At 38.0% G+C, this 24,781-nt stretch overlaps 1 protein-coding gene across 3 annotated transcripts in view; it reads left to right on the forward strand.

Annotated features, from left to right (window-relative positions):
- The first annotated feature begins 2,144 nt into the window (after nt 1-2,144).
- ZDHHC21 (zDHHC palmitoyltransferase 21) overlaps nt 2,145-24,781 on the forward strand; it is a 67,985-nt gene continuing 45,348 nt past the window's right edge. The window contains exons 1-5 of one of the 3 annotated variants that reach the window (XM_037061950.1): nt 2,145-2,584; nt 5,093-5,242; nt 9,451-9,581; nt 15,804-16,002; nt 23,871-23,969. In XM_037061950.1, the coding sequence (XP_036917845.1) occupies nt 15,849-16,002; nt 23,871-23,969 (253 nt within the window). In that variant the 5' untranslated portion in view covers nt 2,145-2,584; nt 5,093-5,242; nt 9,451-9,581; nt 15,804-15,848. Of the gene's footprint in view, nt 2,585-5,092; nt 5,243-9,450; nt 9,582-12,741; nt 12,838-15,803; nt 16,003-23,870; nt 23,970-24,781 lie in introns of those variants that run through there. The other 2 variants (XR_005068790.1, XM_037061951.1) reach the window with 2 other exon arrangements.

Below are 24,781 nucleotides of genomic sequence, written 5' to 3' on the forward strand. Positions count from 1 at the left end.
TTACATGGTGCCACATCTCTCTAAGCATATGGGTTGCAAAACAAATAGTCATGTTTATCATGAATGATAGAACTAGATAACTTGACCTTCAATATAAAGAATAGATAGAGATAGGTCCTTGACAATACTTAACTTCCCATGCTTAAAAGGCTTGTGATTTTGAGAATGTTTTTCCTGCTACTTCTCTCTTTACATGCCTTTTGAAGAAAACTCTCTGTGGTATTGATTTGGCTGAAAAGAAACAAATTAACTCATAAGAAAAAGCTTGAAAAATATGTGCACTTTCAATTGTTATGTGCATTCATGTGCCTGCCCACTAATTCTCTTTTGGGCACTTGATGAGGTTATTTGCCACAGATTACTATGTATCACAAGGATATGCTATGAGATTAACATTATGCAACTCAGTTATCTGACTGTAGGAGGTAAAACTCAACATAATCCTCTTCCCCCAAAGTGACTTAATTATCTGTATTATTTCTTTCTTTTCGAACAAACCAAGTTACAAACATCCTACTACATAAAATGCATTGTGAAAACCAAAGATAATTCTTTCAAAAATAATTGTCTTGGCCTTCTAAGTAGTTATGTATGAACTGAGCACTTTATTTCTTAACCTGAAAGGCAGTACAACTTGCATATAGACAAGCATTGAGTTCCAACTTGCATAAATCCCAACCACTGAGTTCCTTTGGAGGTAGTCTCTAGTTCCTAGAGACTATACACTAGGTTAGTAATTCTAAAACTTGAGTGTCCACTAGAAAGCCTTGAGTGTCACTTGGAAGCCTTATTAAAATGCAGATAACTGGGATTCACCCTCATGTTTCTAATACAGTAGATCTGGGGTGGAGCTGGAGAATATGGAACTTCTCACAAGTTCATAGGTGATGTCAATATTGCTGGTGTGGGGGCCACACTTTGATAACCACTGACTAGATCTCTAAGGTCCTCAGGTGTTTGTAACTGAATGAATTCAGAAACTAGGACAAAACACATTTTAAAATACTTAGCAAGACAAAATAACATAAGGGACCAGAATAAGCTACAATGTGTATAGGTGCAGTGGTGAGAGAGAACTTTGGGGTGGCAGGATTTGAGCTAACTAGAAAGTTTGTATAGAATTAAGATCATCAGAGTGGAAGATGGAGGGCCTTCTGGATGGGTAAGTGAACCAAGTTAGTAGTTACAGCTAGAACTGGCGATGGTGGTGGGGACCACTTTGTGAAGGGCTTTCAATGACATAGTCTAAGGAGTTAGATTTTATGCAGCAGGTCATGCTTCTTCCATCAACACATTATCTTCTGTGGCATGCAGGCACAAAGGTTGACCTCCAGGTTATGGCAATCATTTTAACCTTCCCAAACTACTGTTCAGTTGAGGTGAGGGAGGAGATGGGAGGGAGGTTTTAGTATCTCACTGGTGTTTGATAAGATACCAATTCACACTGGGAGGTGTATTATTTGCTATGGTGGGTCCATTTATTTTTCCTAGGTTGCAGGATGGGAAAGCTGGCAACTTTTTTGGATGTCTTTCGAAATACCATGAAACGTATTTGGGTCTGAGTTTAGGTTGTTGAGAGGAAGGAAAAATCTTGGGCTGGATGGGGTAACATTGGCTTTTGCCCCATAGAGAGTCTGAAGTGGGCAAGACCACTAACTAGAATCCAGTGCTTTTCAATCTTTAAGGAGCACATGTAGTAATCATCTGGAGACGGTGTTAAATGCTGGTACTGAGTAAGCAGGCCTAAGACTGTGCATTTCTTACACGTTCCCACAGGATGCTGGTGCTGCCGACTGCACTGTGAAGCAAGATACCACAGGACATTTAGAACGAAACAGGCGGGTTGAGCAATTCCCCTTAAAGAAAGAGGGTAAATGCAATCCTTTAAGGAAGGCTCCTTGCCTGTCCCGAAAGAGAAGGAGCTGGTGAGGGTCAGGGGACAAAGAAGTGGTCGGCCCAGGCTGAGCTGGAAGGGTGACATGGGTTGGAAGTGGGGGTGGGCCCAGGCGCCCGGGTGCTTCAGGGACGAGTACTTGGGTGATGGGAAGTCCCGCCAGGCGCGCCTCCTCCATCCTGCGCCGCAATTTCTGGTCTTTCGGCCCTCGGCGGCTCCCATCTCGGCTCTCGGGCGCAAAGCGGAAAGGCGCCGGTGGTAGCAGGTCTCTCCAAGGCGCGGGCGGATACTCACTCCGCCGGTCTGGAGTTCGGGATCCCGGAAGCGGAAAAGGAGCAGGGCCCTGCCGGGGCGGCGGAGGTACTGGAGGAGGAGGAGCTGGAGGAGCGGCTGGCGGCCGCAAAGAGAGCCAGCCGGCTTCGGTGAGTGTGTGCAGGCGCGGGGGCGACGAGGCCACCCTTCCCTGGGCCCCGCCCGCAGCTCCTCCGCGCCCCGCCGCCCTCACCGGGCCGCGCTCCCACCCCGCCCCCTCCCTGCACCTGTCTCTCGCACCCGCCGAACCTCGGGTATTCCGGGTGCCCTGGCCTGGCCTTCCTCAGAGCATCTTCAGCCAGAGCTGCGACTGCCTGCCAGCTGCTCCTCCCAGTAACTAGTGGTGGGAGAGTTCCTGCTCTAGTCGAGGTGGTTTGGGTAAGGTTTTTCTTTTTCTCTCTTTTCTTCTTCTTTTTTTAAATTTAAGTCTGGGCCCTGAGTTTCTCGCCTGTGAACTAGTGTTTACCTCTCTGTACCCCGGATCCGAGACCTGCTCGCAGGCATCTCGGATTTATGCTACCATAGCTTTTCATTCATTTCCACATCGTTGGGGTGAGCCTGCATAGGATCAGAAGGAGGAAATAGTTTACTCCTTTATTGACCTTCTGCCTCCCTCTCTTAGATCCTACAGTGGTTTTGAGAAACTGGCTCATAAATGGCAGCAGTTTACACTTGTTACCATTCACTATAACAGGTCACTGGATTTTAACTGGAGAGTCCATTCGAAGTTGTGGTCTTTCTCAAGCTATATTTGGGTCACGTTTTATGAGCCAGTGTGAGTCAGTGGAGGATGTCTGTATTTCTAGGACTGAGAGAACCTGACTAGTTATTACTTGAAAATATTGCAATATAGTAGTCCATCAAAGTACAAGAGGAAAAAAATCAAGGTCATTGTGGGTGGGTAATAAATCATAGTGTAAAGTTACAGTCTAAAGTGAAGAGGACTAAGGATAATTAAGCAAAAGTTAAAAACGGGTCAAATGAATCGCAGCCTCATATGCTAATATGTGTACTTAAATTCACAACTTTCCTTGTGGTGGTAATAATAGTAATGGTGATGATGATAAGGTAGTATCATATGCCGTCTCTGGACTAAAATGCTTTTTATGTAATATCTTTTTAAAGCCTTCCAGCTTTTAGATTTCATTTATTTTATTTTTTAAAGGATTTTATTAATTTATTTATCTTTAGAGGGGAAGGAGAGAGGGAGAGAAACATCAATGTATGGTTGCCTTTTGTGCGTCCCCTGCTGGGAAATGGCCTGCAGGGAACCGACCTGCAACCCAGGCATGTGCCCTGACTGGGAATCGAACCGCCATCCTTTGGTTCGCAGGCTTGTGCTCAGTCCACTGAGCTACATTAGCCAGGGCTTGATTTATTTTATTTTAAAGATAAAACCCAGGGAGGAGCTTTCTTTTGCTTAGTTATAAAGCCAGGGAGGTACTTTCTTTTGCTTAATTATGTCTTAATGTCAAAAAGGTTTCTGAAGACGAGATGAGATGAGAAATCAACCAGAAAGAAGGAATGAGATGAGATTTGGTTTTCTGAATTTTAGTGCCATTGCTGTCACAGTCCAGCTGCGGGGTCATGGGTAGGCCAGTGACCTGTGATGTTTTCTCATCTATGCCAGGGAGTCAGGCTGAATTCTTTGAGTAAGGCTTATTGGCTTTTCCATGCTTACTTGGCGTATGTATGTTTGTAAATAATTTAAGACCCTTTAACTTGTTAAAGGTGCATTTAAAACATTTACTTGAGGAAATGTTAGTAAAATTGTATCAAAATGCAAGTGAAAAATGTATAATTGCATACTTTTGGAAGAGTGGTTTGTGTAGTATTGTGCTTTTCCAGAATTCCTCATTTTAAATGTAAAGCAATAGGATTATATTAGGACCCTTCAAACTGCTGTGATTTCTGTTAAGCTTAATAACATACTTTAGAAGTTGTAGTTGGAGTATATGAAATAGACCAGATGGTGGTAATTGTGTTATATTCCCTATCTCTAGGTTGTTTGTTTAATAAAAGTAACGAGCATTTAAAAATGCAACACATAACCATTAGCTTAACAGGTAGGTTCTAAAACAAGATAATCAGTGAATCGTAAGATTTTTACTTGTTTGCCCACTGCCTCATTTCTTTGATTCATGAGGACTGATTCAGAACTTTTGAAACCAGTGTGGATAAAATAGTGCCATGTATTAGTGAAGAAATGAATTGAAAAGCCCAATGTCTCTGTGGAGCTTTTTTCTGGCTTTATAATTGAGTGTGAGTCAAAATCTTTTCCAACTCAGAAGGCCACATAGTGGTGGTATCAGTACTACCAGGGACAGCAGGGAAGGCAGAGGAAAAGCTGGTTTTATTACCAGAAAGTTGTTCCCTAAGCCCAGTTTTACTTTTAAAGAATGAAGACTTTTTATTTAGTAAACTATTGGAGCTCAGATTCAACTTTTAAAGTGCACTAAATATAAATGGCATTTTAGCATTTAGTAGAACAAGCAGTGCATTAATGCTGCTCAAGTTGAAAATGTTTGAACTACTTTGAATCAGTAAAAAATATAGGTGAAAAGCAAGAATAGAAAAACGCCTGTCACTCTTATTGTCAGAACAGTGATTTTCTGGTTGAGAGTCCTAGGTAAGTTGGGTTATTCTAGTTTATAAAGCCCATCTTCATAGACATGAAGTAGCACTGCTCGCATTTTCACCAACTCTTCCTGGTTCAGAACTCAGCAGTTGAACTAGAATTCCTTACTTCAGTTATGCATTCCTCATTAGCTCCTTAAATCAGGTCATGATTTTTTCTTCATGCTTCATTCCATAACTCACCAGGCCTCTGTTTTTACCTGAAAGAGATTTAGTTTGCTGGCTTCAATTCGGTTCTCTCTGTTTTAGATTACTTCTCTATTTTGGGATTTCTGCTTGAAGAGACTTCATGTCATCCTCCCAACATGCTTACAGTATGTATGGTATTAGCTGAAGGGCTGTGCCATCTGAGGTTTCTCATCTGTGATGGGTAGTTCTCGGACTTCAGTGTTAGAGAAAGTAGGTAACTGGGGTATGATTAAATTGTGGCACCACTATCATGATGGGGACCTGGAATCATTTTTCGTTTTGGAGTTTATAAGACTAGAAGTAGAACTCATCTTTAAGTTTCCCTTCCTTTCCCCTCTTGCATCCTCCTGTAAAGTTACCATTTTGGGAGGTGCTTATTTGCTAGGCATTTTCCCGTTTAAGCATGACAGCCTGATGAATTAATATTTTTTATCAGCATTTTACAGATGGTTAAACTGAAGCTTGAAAAGAAATTGAAGAAGCTGTGTCATAATTTGAATGTGGCTCTCTTTTTGGCATCTCTACTAAACTGATTTCCTACTCTGCTGAAATACACTGAATATTGATGTGATAGTCAAGAAATCAAATACCTCGTTGGCTAATTATTAATGATATTTTAGATAGAATTATTAAATTTGACCAGTTTTCAGAGTAGATAAAATCAGAAGTGAAATAGCTGTGTAAATATATATTTAAAGGTATATAGTTATGACTTTGTTTTTAGAACTTCGAGCTGAATTACAGGTTTATGTTTTATATATTCATCCATATTTTAAGAATTTTCTTTTGACCCTATGGGGAAAACTGTTTTCCTTTTTTTGGTGTGCCCTATAAGTTGTTGATTATATTCTTTTAGACACAGCAATGTTAAGAATATTTAGTTAACAGCCCTGGCTGGTGTGACTCAGTGGATTGAGTGCTGGCCTGTGAACCAAAGGGTTGCTGGTTCCATTCCCAGTCAGGGCACATGCCTGAGTTGCAGGCCAGGTCCCCAGTAGGGGACACATGAGAGGCAACCACACATTGATGTTTCCCTCCCACTCGCTTTCCTTCCATTCCCCGCTGTCTAAAAATAATAAATAAATAAATAAGTAAAATAAAAGAATATTTAGTTAACATTTTATAGATATGAAAGTTTGAGATATTCTTTGTTATCCTAAAATTTCCTAGGTTGTTAGGGCTAACATTGCTTTTATACCACATAGAGGAGATTTGATTCCACAATGGTTGTGATGTTGTTGAGCTAGCTGAAATTTTCATCTCATTTTGTACATTAGGGCTGCAGTGAAGCTGTAATACCTGTAAGCGTAAAGTAGGATTTCTTTCTTGATTTGAAGCCAGGGAGTGCCGGGGGTTTGACTCATGGATGGTTGACCTGTGCTATTACCTGATACCATAACCAACAGAAACTGCTGTGCTGAAACACTGGAAAGCCATTGTAGAGTCATAGTCTTCATGGCATTATTGACCTTGGCCATGTTTCAGAATATTTTGATGTACTTATTTAATTCTGCTTGAGGTTTCTTCTAGAAGATGATGAATTCATTTCTTTCCCATTAGAGCCACAGTTCCTTTACTCGTTCATTCCATATTTCGTCTTTAAGAAACAAAGGTACAGCCAAGGAGACCACTTTATTTTTTTTATTTTTTATTTTTTTATATTTTATTGATTATACCATTACAGTTGTTCTATTGCCCCCCTTCATTCCCCTCCACCCGCACACTCCCCCCCCCACCATTCTCCCCCCTTAGTTTATAACCACGTGCCTCAAGTTCTTTAGATTCTATATTTCCCACACTATTCTTGCCCTCCCCCCATCTATTTTCTACCTACCATCTATGCTATTTTCTGTGCCTTCTCCCCCCTTCTCCTCCTCCCACTCTCCTGTTGCTAACCCTCCATGTGTTCTTCATTTCTGTGGTTCCACTCCTGATCTAGCTGCCCTCTTGGTTTGCTTTTGTTTTAGGTGTGGTTGTGAATAACTGTGAGTTTGCTGTCCTTTCACTGTTCATATTTTTCATCTTCTTTTTCTTATGTAAGTCCCTTTAGCATTTCATATAATAAGGGCTTGGTGATGATGAACTCCTTGAATTTGACCTTATCTGAGAAGCACTTTATCTGCCCTTCCATTCTAAATGAAAGCTTTGCTGGATAGAGCAATCTTGGCTGTAGGTCTTTGGATTTCATGCCTTGGAATACTTCTTTCCAGCCCCTTCTTGCCTATAAGGTCTCTTTTGAGAAATCCACTGACAGTCTGATGGGTACTCCTTTGTAGGTGACTGTCCCCTTATTCCTTGATGCTTCTAGGATTCTCTCCTTCATTTTAATCTTGGCTAATGTAATTATGATGTGCCTTGGTGTGTTCCTTCTTGGGTCCAACTTCTTTGGGACTCTCTGAGCTTCCTGGATTTCCTGGAAGTCTATTTCCTTTGCCAGACTGGGGAAGTTCTCCTTTATTATTTGTTCCAATAAGTTTTCCACTTGTGGCTGTTTCTTTCCCCCTTCTGGTACCCCTATAATCCGGATGTTGGAACGTTTAAAGATGTCCTGGAGACCACTTTAAATTAGCTTAGAAAGTTAGGGTAGAACTAAATTACATTTAACAATTTAACAATCATGGACCGCAGAGAAATTGACTGTGGGAGAAAATAGTTTAAAACAAGTCTCTAAGGGGAATGGAAATATAATGATAATTATTTTGATGCATTTTTTACATCCTTGATATGTAACAGTTTCTCATTGTTTCAGTAAGCAGGATACTTACCAAACGCATAACTTGTCCTTTAATTCCTGTCTTGGAGAATGGCACCACCCTTCCCCTAGTCCCTAGGCCAAAGCTTGGGAACCATCCTAGCATGTGCTCTTTGCTTCCAGTTGTTCACCAACTTCTATGAATTTTACTCATAAGTAAAAAAATGTTCTTAATTTTTCTTTTCCAACCTGCCTTCTATCTTAAGTGTTCCATCCTCACTCCCACCCCTCCCCACTCCTCTCACAAGCTACCACTTGGGGGCGCTTACTGTATGCCCTCGTGTCTCATGTGGGTGACCAGTGAGCCTGTCTAATTTCATTTAGTCAGTCTTGGAGCCTTATCAGCCACCTAAGTCCATTCTTGAAAGTGCTGCCCTTTTATCCAAAATGCAAGTTTCGTCGTGGCATTTTATGTCTAAAATTCTTCAGTGGTTCCGACTGTGTTTAGGGTGAAATCCAAACTCATGAGCATGGTTTAACAGTGTTTTTTCACTTTTAGATCATTCTCTACTTGTGGGTCATGAAATAGGATCAGAGTGTATTGTATACAGTAGGGGTAAATATTTCATTAAACCTTTTCAGTTATATATTTCATACATGTAGTGTATACTTATAAAGCTCATATATTTGTGTGTACTAGTAACATTCTGAAAATACTTTTTAGAGTGGATTGTGGTGAGGATAGACATAATTTGTCTCATCTTTCCACATGCAGTGACTTGTGCCATTTCAGCTTAATTGGATTTTTTGCCTGCTTTTATACCTTTGCTTATTCGCTCCTCATTCACAAGAACCTCCATTCTTCATTTACCTAATTCGCAGATTTCACCCTCTCCTGAAATCTTTTCCTGATGGCAGATTACCATAGTAAATACATTTTGTATTGCAATGTAGTATACACATAAATTTTCACTTAAGTGAATAAAGGTCCATGAAACAATATCCTACCTGTAATGAGATGCTTTCTTTCCCCCTTGCCCTCTCTCTTACCTTGTCTTACATGGTGTTATTCTTATGTGTTTACTAGTCTTTCTCCACTGAGGTTAGGGTCCCTCTCTGGTATTATATCTAGCACCAAAGCACATATACAGAGTCAATAGCTGTTGATTAAATTAATGGAATATTGAATCAGTGTATGCTTTCTGGAACTCTTCCCAATATTAAGCCTTTAAGCTTGAGCTGTAGAAACTAACTTTTGTGGTCGCTTTTTTAATGGTTTTATTACAGAAGTATAACTTTTTTCCTTATACTTTAAAACTTGCTTCTATTTTAAACTCTTAGTTTTATGTTTATAAATTATGATTAGATAGTTTTAGCCTTACATTATGATAGACATTACATTGCATTTTGTCCCATTGGTGATCTCAGAATTGATTGCCATTTTGTGATATGTGGTCAGGAAGTTTGACGAAGCCCAAATGCTGGATGCGTAATGCTGATTTGTTTTATGGGAACTGAGTGGTTTCAAAAGAGAGAACTTTTCATGTATAATGGTAATCAAATGCACATTTTTTAGGGGTGGTGTGGGATAAGCACAGAATAAGGTGGAGTTGAGTCATCTTATTTCTGAATTTATAACTTCATAATTGACATTTTTATGTAGATTATTTAGCTGCTTATGATTTTCATCTTTGTGAGAGATAATTATTTGTTAAACCATTAATAGAGTCTTATGGGAAACTGTCATTGAAGAGAAATCCATTTGTTGAAATGCAGTAAAAAGAGAATGAATCGAGACCAAACATCTAAATGCAAGTACCAGAAAAATCACGACATATCGCAGTGAATTTGCAAGTGGTGAGTCTGTGTTTAATTTTACATGGGAATAAGTTGTTGAATTATGTGGTACAGTATCCTTAATTCTTATGCTTAAATGTATTTAATAATTATTTATTTGCAAAAATTATAGGTACTAAAATTCATATTAAATTTTAAACATTTCCTTTTTAAAAAATATTTTATTTATTTGTTTTTAGAGAGAAGGAGGAGGGGAGAGAGAGGGAGAGAAACATCAGTGTGCGGTTGTTTCTCACACGCCCCCTACTGGGGACCTGGCCTGTAACCCAGGCATATGCCCTGGACTGGGGATTGAACCAGTGACCCTTTGGTTCACAGGCCAGCACTCAATCCACTGAGCCACACCAGCCAGGGCTTAACTAAATATTTTCTTAAGTAAGGCATTTTTTTAATAGAGAAATATAATCTGTAAGTAATACAAGTTTCAGAAACATCTTCTGGATTGTAAATCTCACATGGATTTATAGCTGATGCTTCTGCATAGTGTTTTTTAAAATATTAACTTTAAAAGTATTTATCTATTTTTAAAGATTTTATTTTATTTATTTATCTTTAGAAGGGAAGGAGAGAGGGAGAGAAACATCAATGTATGGTTGCCTTTTGTGCGTCCCCTGCTGGGAGTTGGCCTGCAGGGAACCGGCTTGCAACCCAGGCATGTGCCCTGACTGGGAATCGAACCGCGATCCTCTGGTTCGCAGACCAGCGCTCAATCCACTGAGCTATACCAGCCAGGGCCACTTTAAAAGTATTTAAAATAAGGATAACATATAGTGATAAAGAGAGGCTTAAATTAAAAATTTTTGGGGTAAGGTTGTAATGTCTAATCAGACCCCCTAGGCTGTCTTTATTTTTCAGTTGGCTATAAACAATTTAGAAGTACATATGTTTACTAATAAACTTAAAGAACACATTAATACATACATAAAATGTGAAAGCCTTCTTTCTCTTTGCTCTTTCTTTGCTCAGCCCAGTGATAACCACTGTTAAGAGTTCTGGACGTGTGTTCTCTTTCACACTTTTTTTCCTATTCATACACAGAAATTACTTACACTTTTTTTCTAACAGAGCCAATATCATTTCTTCCCATCTTTCTCCAATACTTCAGCATACATATTATTAATTAGAGTTCAATATTGGCTTATAGGGTTTTTGAAAATGTAAATTTACATATCAGGAAATGCAACAATCTTAAGTGTATGTTGGCTGAGTTTTGACGGTTCATAACCTGCATATCTCAAACCGGTATCAGGATAGAGATCTTTATCAGCACCCTAGAGGTTCCCTTCTGCCCGTTTCTAGTATGTCTTTTTCCACCTCTCCTTGCAGGAAACCACTCTTCAGGCCCCCAGCCTCCTTCCCCAGTAGATTTGCCTGTGTAACTCTTTTCTCTCTCAGTACTGTATGTGGGTAGGTATATGCAAATCTGATCTACCTCCTCCCCGCACTCTTTTATTCTAAAATTGCAGTGACTTGGAAATAGTTCACACTATGGATATTATAATTTGTTTAATCATTCCTCTCCCTCTACATGGGCATTTCGGTTGTGCTGTATATTTGTGACTACAGAAGTGCTGTATGCCCTGGCCGGTGTGACTCACCGCCTTTGGAGCATCATAACCAAACGGTTGCCGGGTTGGTCCCCAATCAGGACATATCCCTAGGTTGTGGCTTCAGTTCCCCATCCGAGCACGTGCGATCTCTGGTCTGGGCTCGTACAGGAGGTGACCAATCAGTGTTTCTCTCTCACATCAATGTTTCTCTTTCTCCTTCCTCTCTCTGAAACCAATGGAAAAATGTCCTCGGGGGAGGGAAAAAACATGCTATATACAACATGTGTGTGTATGTATGCGTGTATGTATATATATATATATGTACAGTATAATGAGTATTTTTTAGGTATTACTAGAAATAAAACTGCTGGGTTAAAGAATTTGGTATTTTAATAGATACTATCAAATTGCTCTCCAAATGATTGTATCTGTTTATATGCACGCCAGTGTATCCTTTTCAGTCTGTCCTTTCAACACTGGATATTATGTCTTTCCAAATTTTGTCAATACAAAGGGTAAAAAATATGCCTAGTTATTGACAACCCGTGGATTTTTTCTTCTATAAATTGTCTCTCTAAGTATTTACTTGGCATGCTTCTTATTAATTATGTGTTATTATTTTTGAGGGATGGTTTTTGTCTTTTAACTTTGTTTTTGGTGTGTCCAGGGCTTCAGAACTTTTTTCTTTGTATGGTCAAACTTGGCTTATGGGTTCCGTTTGTGAAGGCTTACCTGATTCCAAGATTATAAAACCACTTGCTATTTCCTTCTACTAGCTTTGCTTTTTATTTGGAATTTAGAAGAGAAAGAGAAATCACTGTGAACTGAGGTGCCAGGAAAATTTTTATGTGGAGAGTGAGATTTACATTGACCTTGAAGTATAATTTGAATTTAGAATAAGCAAAATGGTAAGAACATTTCAGAGCTGAGAAATGGGAGATGGGGTATATTTTTCATACTCATGGAACAGTAATAAGACCAGTGGCTGAGGTGGAGAAGTCTGATAAAAGTGTACTCTTAGAGATACATGTTTTACTAGATTTCTTGTCAATCATTTTGGCTTTTGTCATTTTCTAAAATCTGCATTCTGATATTATAGTTTTATGTCACTTTCTTTTTATAGCGACTTGAGTGTTCCTCCTGAGGAAAATGTGAAGTGAAATTTACCTGCCTGAAAAGGCAAAAAGGAGAGGTAATTTCCTGCCAGAATAGTTTGAATGTTGTAAATATTTATGTAGTTCAGTTTATTAGAGTTGAATTATAATTTCCTTTTTAAAAAAGTTTGTGCAGTAGTAATTTACATCATTAATGAAGTTAGTCATAGCACTCAAGTATAGTTAGTTACCAGATATCAATCTTAAAAAATGTTGCAGTACCAGTATGTCCACTAGTTACATCAAAGTTTGAGTTATGAGCTCACCACTTAATATGCAAATTAATATGTTGGAATCTCCAGCTAATGAAAGTATTTTACAAATGCCACCCTTCAGACAGAGTCGCAGCATTGTGTTGAGTTCGGATGTTGCTCAGGGTGTGTAATAGTTTCTGTTCAGCTATAAGCCACGCCTGGTGGATGTTAACCCAGTGGAGTGATCCTGCAGCTCTGGTTTCTGGTGGTAATCTGCTTTGGAGCTCTTGGAAGACCACTGTTGTCTTTTCTGCAGTCTAATCGTAAGGGTTATGTGGCACTAATTTTCACTAATCAGGTATTTTTTTTTAGTATTCCACATCTTATTTGCTTACTGTTTTATTTTCCTATTCTTTGCTCATTTTTCCTTGCGGATCCATGTTCTTTTAGAGTTTGTTGTTTATATATGTTTATATCCAGGAAAAATTAGATACATTTTAACCTTACTTTTTACTGTCTAATGTTTTCTGTTGTGAGGAATCTCTCTCTTTTAGTGATAAGGAAAATTTAATCTCTGATAGAGGAGAATAAAAATAAAGTTTGAAATGTGAATGAGTAATTAATAATTCTGCTACTTGTTTTCTTGGCTTGTTTGCTCTCCTGTTTCTAATACTAATAAATTTAGAAATAAGTAATGAAATTACTCTGTTCTGTATAATTACTGTAATGTACAATCTGTTTAGTCCTGAATGGAACTGAAACATTAAAAGAAAGTACATGAAGCTAATAATATTGAATATGTCGAGAGACAGAGCCTTCTGTCATTTCTTTTAGCACTTGATGGTTGGCAAGACTGTAAATATAAACATTCTTTTTAATGTTTCTCTTTTTAGCTATGTAGATAGCTTATCATTTTTATTTGAGCTCCTTTAGTTTTTAAAATAGTATCTCGCAAGTTAAATAGCATATTTTATCCTCTGTGACTTGTCTTGCTTAAATGGTAGTGATAGGTATTTGAATTTTCTAATTAAAAGGTAATAAAGTTCAACTTTTACTTTTTTAAAAGACCTAGGGTCTATTCATGTTTTAGACTTCATAGGTAAGGATTAATTTAGACCCTCTCTAATAAATATAAGCGGTTGAGTGGTGGTGCATTTGAGTTCCTGTCTTATTTTCTGTGGCCCTAACATTTTTAGGTTTTGGGGATGATGACATAGGGTTATTCTTTTAAAATTAAGTAATCCTTAATCTTTTCTTTCCTTGTTCTGTTAGCCTTGTAGCTTTAAAGAACACTGTCAAGGCTTCTAAGAGGTAGTACCCTGAGGCTCTTCAGCTAATGATAAATTATTCTTAGAATGAAGTAGTTTGGGATACAAACTGAAAATCTGGGGATCGTCCTTGACTCTTTCCTCTGTGACCCCTAATATCCAGTCAATTAGTAAAAGTACTGGTTTGATTCTAACCATTTCTTTAGTTGACTCTTCTCCAAAACTAATTTTGGCTTTTGTCTTTTACACTAACTGATCCTTTCACCTTCCTCACCAGAGCTTCAGTAATTCCTTTAAGGTATAAATCTTAGGTTAACTCGCAACTTCAGTGGCTTTCCAATGCCTCGGAATGCAGTCTGAGCTTTGTAACACGGCATCTCTGTGTACTTCGTGGCACAGCCCCTTCTCCATTCACTCTCCACTGAAGATTTGTGGTTTGTGGTGGTAATTTGTGATACCTCCTACAATTTTTACTCTTGTGTACCTCTTGCTTTTTCCTCTGTTTGCAAGATTGTCACTTTGCTTGGGTAACTTTCACTCATCTTTTAAGACTAATCTCAGGTTTCAACTGCTATAGGAAGCCTTACCCTGATTTAACTAGCCTTGTGTTTTGTGCCTCTGATAACAACTTGTCTACATCTCTGGAATTTACCGTATTATATTAAACCTCTTAATGACTCTTTTCCCTATTAGATAGTTTCTTTAAGCAAAGACCATGTCTTATTTATCACTGTACCTACAGTGCTTTGCAGGTGACCACTCTGTAGTGGAGACTCAATGAATATTTGTTGAACCTGAGTTCAGCTCACTGCTGATGCTCCTGGATTACTGATTTTCGGATCCCACTCAGCTGTGTCACACAGTTGGGGATCATTTCAAACATTTTGTGGGTGTTTGAACTTTACTCTAAAAATAATTATGATTCGATAGGTCTGCAGTGGGATCTGGAAATAGCATTCTTAGAAGACTCCTCACTTGATTCTGGTTTGCTTACAGGTTTCAGAAACATTGGCCTAGTTTGTCATTGTATTATTTCCATTGTATTTTGCATAAAAGTGGAATATCCCCTAGACCTTATAAGTAATTTATTGTTTAAGCTTATAAGTTATGTCTACTAAAGTATGGACTTCTTTAAAGTTACTTTTTTGGCTTTAAAGTTACCTGTTTGGTATCACAGGTATAGAAGTATCTTAACTGTAAGTGGTTCGTTGGGAGGCCAGTTAGCACTTTGTTAACAACTGAAAAAAGCCCCATTTAAACAGGAGTCTTCCTGAGTTGATAGTAAAATTACTTGGACTTTATTCCATGAATTTAAATCTTTTTGGCAATTTTTAATTACTTTTCACTTTTTATTATGATTTTTCAAAAATAATGTTAAAGCATTCTACTATTGTTTAAAAGAAACTAAATTGCACAAATCTAGTTGTACATCTCAGTGAATTTTTACTTATGTATATATCCAGAAAGCTCTAACCATGTGAAGAGGGAGAACATTTCTAGCCCCACAAAGGTTCCATTGTGTTTCTTGACAGTAAATAAATACCCCTCCCACCACAAAATTACTACTGTTTTGACTTGGATGATCATCATTTAGTCTTATGATTTAAACTACTAAACATTTAGTTTAGTAGTTTAAAGTTAGAAGTTTATGGTGGAATTTGAATATCCTGAAACTCCCCTTTATTTTCTAAAATGTTTTATTTTGTCAAAAATATTCAAAGATGCCCTGGCTGGTGTGGCTCAGTGGACTGAGCACAGGCCTGCAAACCAAAAGGTCACAGGTTTAACTCCTGGTCAGGGCACAGGCCTGGGTTGCAGGCCAGGTCTTCAGTTGGGGGCCGGCGAGAGGCAGCCAGTCCACGTTTCTCTCACATGTCGATGTTTCTCTCCCTTTCAGTCTCCCTTCCCCTCTCTCTAAAAATACATGAATAAAATCTTTATAAATATACAAAGAAAATACAATACGTATCATTTTATAGTTGCCACTAAGGTAGTTTTACTTTAGTCAAATAGTATTTTTAATATAAATAACTTTTTCTTCATTCCCTCTCCTTAGGATCATCCTTCCTTGGGGGTCGGCAGGCAGTTGTAGGACTGCGAAATGGGTCTCCGGATTCACTTTGTTGTTGACCCGCATGGTTGGTGCTGCATGGGTGTGATTGTCTTTGTCTGGTTATACAATATCGTCATAATTCCAAAAATTGTCCTCTTTCCTCACTATGAAGAAGGACATATTCCAGGCATACTAATAATAAGTAAGTTTCTAGGTCTTTATTTCTTTATATAATTAAAGTTTTTCCTCATTGTAAATGTTTTTGGAATATAGCATTACTGTGATAACCTTTCTTTTAATATGAGTGCTATTACCACTAAGTTATTTCTAAATTATGCAAGTTTTAAAATATGATGTCCTTTATATACTACTTGGCAGGTTTAGGTAAATGTGATTATCTCTGTATCTAACTCTGGAAAATGTATAAAGATCATTTTATTTAAAAGAAAAACTGGTACAGTAGTGATAACTTGGGTGTGTATTTTTGATATTTCTGTTATGTACTTATTGCAAATGTAGGGGTTTTAAGAATGAAGATGGTATACATTAATGAAAAGTGAGATTTTTATGATTTAGATATTATTATTATGTTCCTTACAACACTTTGAGCTGCTGCATAATATTTTCTGCTGTAGTTCATCAGTAATGGCTTGCTTATGATTAATTTTGAAGTGACATATTTTACATGTACATGGCATTTACAGCTTCCATGTACATTATGTCATATTGACCTTGCAAGAGCTGTGGGAAATGTGATCTCTGAGGTACAAATGGTAACACTGAACAATACCATGTAGTAAGCCCTGGAGTTAGCACTTAAGAATTAAGTTTCCTGTTACAGAGGTAGTGTCCTTTTACGCCTCCCCCCAACAGAATGCTTATTTTTATTCACGTAAAAGCTAGAATTTTGATGAATGAATCTATCTTCTCTTACTGTTACTTTGTCTAGTTTTGCATTTTAAAACTTGTAAAAAGCTTCTAGATTCTTTATCTGCAAATTAACTATCTTAAGATCTGTTGAAAGGAATAATTTAACATCACTAACTCAAAATAATTTTGAAGATAGCCAGTTAGAGTTAATGAAAAAGTTTAATTGTAGGATATGTTTAAAAATGCTGCTTTAATTCAAATATAGTACATGTAGTAATTAAAAGGGAATTCATTTATATAATTATGGATAGGGAATCTCTGTAAATAAAGAACCTGATTTATAACAAGTTTATCAGTTATTCAAAGTAACTTTTAAAAGTGGTAAATTTAAGATAGTCATCTTGGCAATATTGTTGGATGAATGAAATGAATTATTTAATTTTCCCATCTTTTGAAAATTATAAGGGAGCACCCCAAAAAACCTGGAATTATTTTCTGGAGGGTGAGACCCTTGTACTACAAGCTTCCCCTAATAGGTGAGTGTTCTAGGAACCCACCTGTATCAGTGTACCAGCTGGCATTGTTGTGAGAAGTTGTACTGGGATTCAGTGAATTTTTTTGAGACTCTTTCAACATGTTTATCCATTTCATGATGAGTGGTTTATGAGTGTACCTAACCACACCATGCTGAGTTTGACCAAAAACAGCATGACATCCATGCCCTACCCTTCCTATTTTCCCAATCTTGCCCTGAGTGACTTTTTTTGTTGTTTCCCTGAATGAAAGAAGTCCTCAAAGGGAAACATTTTGCTGATGTAGAAGAGGTGAAATGAAAAACAGCAAAAAGCACTAAAAGGCATCAAAATAGACAAGTTCAAAAACCTAAGCAGTAAAAAATTGTCTCAGTAGGTGTATTGAATCAAATGGAGAGTGCTTTGAAGGAGACCAAAGTTTAAACATGTAAGAATAAATACACAATGACTCCTACCTTCAAGTGAGAGCTGAAGAAAAGACAGTGGCCAAAGGGCATGCCAGCCTGTGAGAGAGGTGGCAGGCACCTGTGGAACTCATAGGACCCAAGATGGTGGAGGAGGAAGTGGCAGATACACTAAGCTCCTCCCAGGACCAATCTGGTATTACAACTAACTTGTACAGAAATCATCCCGAATAACCAACTGAACACTGGCTAGAAAGAAGCCTTACAACCAAGGACAGACAGAAGAAACCACTTCACCACAATGTGACTGGTAGGGAGTGCGGAGGAGGTGTGAGAGGGCTGGCTGGGCTCCCATGGGTGGCAGCTGAAGTCCCAGAGGGATATTTCAGCAGCAGAAGGGTTTCACCTGAAAAGTGTGGGGTTTAAACCCCAAGCTGGGCTCCCCAGCTTGCAGCACCAGAGCTGGGAAAGGGACCCAGATAACATCCAGCTGTGAAAAGCTGCAGGGATTCTGTCTAACAGGGAGAAATGGCTGGAGATGCAGAGAGCCTTTTAAAGGGCCAGCACTCAAAATATTGTTTGTAGTCACTTACCCTGGGCTCTGGCAAGGGAAGACAGGGTGGACTAGAGATGCTAGTGGAGAGTTGGGGGTTGGTGGTTCTGGGGAAAGAACTGAAGGAACAGCTGACAGGATCCCTGTGCTGAGTCATTCCCTATACTGCAGGAGCCATCTTTCTCATGCAGGGCACTCCTGCCAAGTAGCATCAGCCTGAGTGGGAGCAGTAGTCCCACCCTGTGGAGCTTAAGCCAGACTGCTGGCTACAAGTTGAAGCTATATCATTGATTAGTTTAACAACTAAGGGGAATCTTTGGGAGCTCTAGATTTTTGCTGACCTTCCCCCCAGTCCCATTGGTGATAAAGACTGGCATTAATGTGAAACCTGGTTCTTTCTGCACACAAAGAGGCCCAGCAAAGGGAGCCACATGTGGTGGATCACTGATAGCCCCAAACAGTTTGACCAGGGCCAGTCACAAGTGGCATATGACAAAGGCCTATATCAGAGTCTGTGGAGATCTACCTCATACATAGAAACAAATATAAAGACACAGACCCAAACGAAAGAACTAGAGAATTCTCCAGAATAAGAACTAGATAAAATGGAGGCAAACAATTTATCAGATAGAGAGTTTAATGAGTATAAGAATACTCAACAGCATGAAAAAAGACATAGAAACCACAAAGTAATACACAGGAAGGAATAAAAAGTAGGTTACATGAAGCAGAGGATTGAACCAGTGATTTGGAGCACAATGTAGGAAAAACATCCAGGCAGAGCAGAAAAAAGGATTTAAAAAGAGAAGAAGTATTTTGGACAACCTGAAACGGAACAATGTCTGCATCATGGGAATATCAGAAGGAGAAGAGAGTACGTAAGGGATCAAAAACCTATTTGAAGAAATGACAGAAAACGTACCTAATCTGGTGAAGGAAAAAGATACACAAGTCTGGAAACTCAGAGAGTCCCAAACAAGTTGGACCCAAAGAGGCCTATCCCAAGACGTATCATAGTTAAAATGACAAGGTTTAAAGACAAGAGAACCTTAAAAGCTGTAGAGAAAAGCAGGTAGTTACATACAAGGGAACACCAATTAGACTGTCAGTCATCTGATTTCTCAACAGAAACATATCAGACCAGAGGGGAGTGGCGTGAAATATTCAAGGTGATGAACATCAAGGATCTATAATCAAAGTTACTTTACCCAGCAAGGCTATCACTTAAAGTCGAAGGGGAAATGAGGAGTTTCCCAGACAAGAAAAAGCTAAAGGAGTTTGTTAACACCAAATCAGTACTGCAACAAATGTTAAAGGGCTTGCTTTAAGAAGCAGAAGAGAAAGAGAAAGAAAAAAAGAACAGAGGAAAATAGTCTAACATAAAATGGCACTAAATATGTATCTATCAATAACAACCTTAAATGTAAATGGCTTCAATGCTCCAACTAAAAGACAGAGGGTAGATGAATGGATAAGAAAACAAGACCCACATGTATGCTACCACCAAGAGACTCATCTCATATGGAAAGAAACACACAGACTATCAGTAAAGGGATGGAAAAAGATATTTCACACAAATATCTTGAGAATAAAAAATAGCTGGGGTAGCAGTACTTACATCGACAGAATAGACTTTAAAATCAAGGCTATAGTAAGAGACAAAGAAGGACACTACATAATGATAGACGAACAATTCAGCAACAGAATATAACCCTACTAAACATTTACACACCCAACATAGGAGCACCCAAATATGTGAAGCAAATCTAGTTGGACATAAAGGGAGAGTTCCACAGAAATACTGTCATAGTCAGGGATGTTAACACCGCATTGACCTCAAAACCCCATAAATCTTCCAGACAAAATCAACAAGGAGCCAGCAGCCTGAAACAACACACTGGATCAAATGGATTTAATTTAATATTTTCAGAGCCTTTCACCCAAAGCAGATGAATAGATATACTCTTCAAATGCACAGAGAGTGTTTTCTAGGACAGACCACATGTTAGGATACAAAACAAGTCTCAATAAGTTTAGGAAGTTTGAAATCATATCAGGCATCTTCTCTGAGCACAATGGTATGAAATTAGAAATCAAACACAAGAATACTGAAAAACATGCAAAGACATGGAAGATAAATAACATGTTACTAAACAACAAATAGGTCAACAGTGAAATCAAGCAAGAAATCAAAAGATACCTTAACAGAGGAAAATGAAGACACAATATTCCAAAATCTGTGGGGCACATATAGCAATTCCCATAGAGGGAAAATTCACAGCATTACCGGCCTATCTCAAAAAATAAGAAAAAGCTCAAAAAAAAAAACCAATCTAACTTTACACTTAAAAAGAAGTGGTTGAGTTTTAGGTAAAGCTTTCGGGGGGGGGGGAGATTCATGATGGACATCTAATGGCTAGAGTAACGACAAGTCATGGTAGTCTATTTGGTAAGGAAAAGGTTGAACTTGAAACTTAGCACATTGCAGAGTGTTTCGGGAAGAGTCATTATTCCCATTTTGGCTGGAACTACAGTGGTCAGAGCATTGCCAGGGGAAAAAATTACATTAGTAATTTAAAGTAACCTGAAAATGGAAAACAAAGCCAGAAGTGAGTACTAGGAAGGCAGTAATGATCAGAGCAGAAATAAATGAAATAGAGTCTAAAACAATGATGCAAAACATCAGTAAATCCAACATGTGGTTCTTTGAAAGATAAACAAGATTGACAAACCTTTAACCATACTCATCAAGAAAAAAGAGTGAGGACCCAGATAAGTAAAATCAGAAATGAAAGAGGAGAAATAATAACTGACACCAAAAAATTACAAAGGATTGTAAGAAAATTTTATAAAGAACTATATGTCAACAAACTGGGCAACCTGGATGAAATAGATAAATTCCTGGAAACATACAGTCTTCCAAAACTAAATCAGGAAGAATCAGAGAATCTGAATAGGCAGGTTACTCCTGGTGAAAGTGAAGCAGTAATTTTAAAAATCCCAACAAACAAAAGCCCTGAACTGGATGGTTTCACAAGGGAATTTTACCAAACATTCTGAGAAGAACTAACACCTCTTCTCAAAGTATTTCATACAATTCAAGAGGAGGGAAGGCTCCCAACTCATTTTACAAGGCCAGCATTATCCTAATTCCAAAATGAGATAAAGACACTACAATGAAAGAAAATTATAGGGCAATATTCGTGATAAACATTGATGCTAAATTTCTCCACAAAATATTAGCAAACTGAGTACAACAATGCATCAGAAAGATCGTACACCATGATCAAGTGGGATCAAGGTTGGTACAACATTTGCAAATCAATGCGATTCACCACATAAACAAAATAAAGGATAAAAACTGCATGATCATATCAATAAATGCAAAAAAGCATTTGATAGAATATAGTACCCATTTATAATAACTCTCAGCAAAGTGGGAATAGAGGGAACATACATAAGCATAATAAAGGCCATATATGAGAAACCCATTGCCAGCATCATACTCAACAGTCAGAAACTACAGGCAGTCCCCTTAGGTTCAAAATAAGACAGGGATGTCTGCTTTCCCTCTTTTATTCAGTCAACATAGTACTGGAAGTCCTAGTCACAGCATTCAGACAAGAAGGAAAAATGAAAAGCTTCCAGATTGGAAAGGAAGAAGTCAAACTGTCTTTATTTGCTGATGACATGATACTGTATGTAGAGAACCCCAAAGACTCTACCAATAAATTATTAGAACTGATACATGAATTCAGCAGAGGAGCAGGATACAAAATTAATATCCTGAAATTAGTTGCCTTTTTATGTGCCAATAAGAAACAGGTAGAAAGAGAAATTAAGAAAACAGTGCCATTCACAGTTGCTTCAAAAAGAATGAAATACCTGGGGATAAACCTAACCAAGGATGTAAAACACTTGTACTCAGAAAATTATAAGACACTGAAGAAAAATTGAAGAAGGTACAAATATGTTAAGTGGGAGCACTTACCATGTTCATGGATAGGAATAATTAACATCATTAAAACATCCACACTACCCAAAACAATCTATAGATTCAGCACAGTTCCTATCAAGATTCTAATGACATATTTCACTGGACTGGAACAAATACTTCAAAAATGTATCTGCAACCACAAAAGGCCCCACATAGCAATGACTATCCTGAGAAAGAACAACAAAGTTGGAGGAATCATGCTAATATCAAACTATACTATCAGGCCACAGTAATCAAAACAGCATGGTTCTGGCATCAAAAACAGACACAGGATCAATGGAACAGAATAGAGAACCCAGAAAAAAAACACACCTTGATAGTCAATTAATTTTTGACAGAGGTAGCAAGTACATACAATGGACTAAAGATAGTTTATTCAATAAATGTCAGTGGGAAAATTGACATTTTGTGTAGAAAAATAAAACTACATCACCTTCTTACACCACACAAGATCATAAATTCAAAATGGAGTAAAGACTTAAATGTTAGAACTGGAGCCATGGAGATTCTGGAAGGAAACATAGGCAGCAAAATCTTGGACATTGCTGCTAGCAATATTTTATCAGGCTTTCTTTCCCAGGCAAGGGAAAGAAAAGAAAAACAGATGTGGATATATCAAACTAAAATGTTTTTGCACAGCAAAGGAAACCGTTAATAAAATAGAAAACCCACAGAATGGGAGAATATATTCACCTATACATTTGATAAGGGCTTACTATCCAAAATTTATGAAGAACTTATGAAACTCAACACCAAAAAAACAACCCAATTAAAAAGTGGGCAAATGGATACTTATCCAAAGAAGACAAGGATGGCGGATAGACATATGAAGAGATGCTCAACATCAGTAATCAGAGGAAATCAGAAGAACTGTCATCAATAAATCAACACCACCAAGTGCTGGCAAGGGTGTGGAAAAAGGGGAACACTTTTGCACTGTTGGTGGGAATGCAGACTGCTGCAGCCTCTCTGGAAAGTGGTATGGAGATACCTCAAAAAACTAAAATTGGTCCTGCCTTTTGACCCAATGATCCCATTTCTGGGAATATATTCAAAGGAACCCAAAACACTAATTCAAAAGAACATAGCCACCCATATTTTCATTGCAGTGTTGCTTAACAATTGCCAAGACATGGAAGCAGCCCAAGTGTCCATCAGTGAATGAGTAGATAAAGTAACTATGGGACATTCACACAATGGAATTCTACTTGGCTGTAAGAAGAAAATTTTACCCTTTGCATAGTATGGCTGGACCTGGAAAACATGCTAAGTGAAATAAGCCAGTCAGAGAAAGACAAATACCCTATGATTTCACCCATATGGAGAAGCTAATGAACAAACTGAACTAACAAGGAAAATACAGACTCAGAGCAGGATGGCAGCTTGTTGGGGAGGTGAAGAAAGCGGGTGGAGGGACTGAGAAGAAAGGAAAAGAACTCCTGGACGTGGGCAACAGTGTATGATTTCTGGGGAGGGGAGTGGGTATTAGGGGACTAAATGGTAATGGAAAAAATAATACGATAACTACTAAATCACAAAAGAGTAAGTACAATTTTTTACAAATACCGGGTTATTTGGGTCCCCTTTGTATTTATCTGGATGGTAGTAATTAAAATATACATTTAAACTTTAAAATATGCTTACTGGTAAAATGTTTTAAAGAGTAAGTGACTAATTTTCTCCCTTCCCCTCTCCCCTTCACTTTTCTTCTAGTATTCTATGGCATTGCCATATTTTGTCTGGTTGCCTTGATAAGGGCCTCAATAACTGATCCAGGAAGACTCCCTGAGAACCCTAAGATCCCACATGGAGGTATGGTCTGCTTCAGATTTATCAGTTTTAGTATGCCAGAATTATTAATGTATTTATTAATGTATTGCATTAATGTATTTATTGCCTTTAGTTGTATTAGCATATATAGCTAATATGTTGTATATGCATATTAATTATATATGTATATTAGTTATATATGCTAATACAACTTCCAGGTTTTGTTCTCAGATGTTACCTTTGCAGACCTCTCTATTTAAAATCGCAAATCCCAGCTGATTCCTCATACCCTTGCTCCCCTGCTCTCCTTTTCAGTTTGTGTGTTTGTGTGTCTCTCCTCCCACTGTACATCTGTGTAACCTCTGTGAGGGGGCAGGTTTGTGGTTTTGTTTCCATTTGTTCAGTGCTGGATCCTTAGTGTCTGGAACAGTCTCTTCTATGTCACTTAGTAAATACTGGGTAAATATTTGTTGAGTGGCATATAATTATTTGAGAAATTACATTTTTATTTAATAAGAATTTTTTGATGGTGCCATTTACCTCATGATATAAATATAATGTTGCCTATAGTAAAGTATGCAGTATTATCATAACATTGCCTGTGTTTGTCTAAATTCTAACACTTTGAAAGCCTTTAGTCTAGTGTCACTGGAAGGTAACTTTCAATCACTTTATTACATGGTAACCATTCATATCACAAAAATGAATTGAAATGTATTGCTTGTTTTGTTACGTGCTGGATATAGTAAACCTCATTTACCCCTTTTAGTGAGTTTTACTTTTTGACCATTTGTTTTGTAAGCTTTGAGAACTCTCTGAACTTTGTTCTGTTAAGAAATTTATGTCTTTGTTGT

This window comes from Sturnira hondurensis, unplaced genomic scaffold, assembly GCF_014824575.4.
Source record: "Sturnira hondurensis isolate 20B ecotype Veracruz unplaced genomic scaffold, ASM1482457v3 Scaffold0013559, whole genome shotgun sequence".
In the NCBI taxonomy this organism is placed as follows: domain Eukaryota; kingdom Metazoa; phylum Chordata; class Mammalia; order Chiroptera; family Phyllostomidae; genus Sturnira; species Sturnira hondurensis.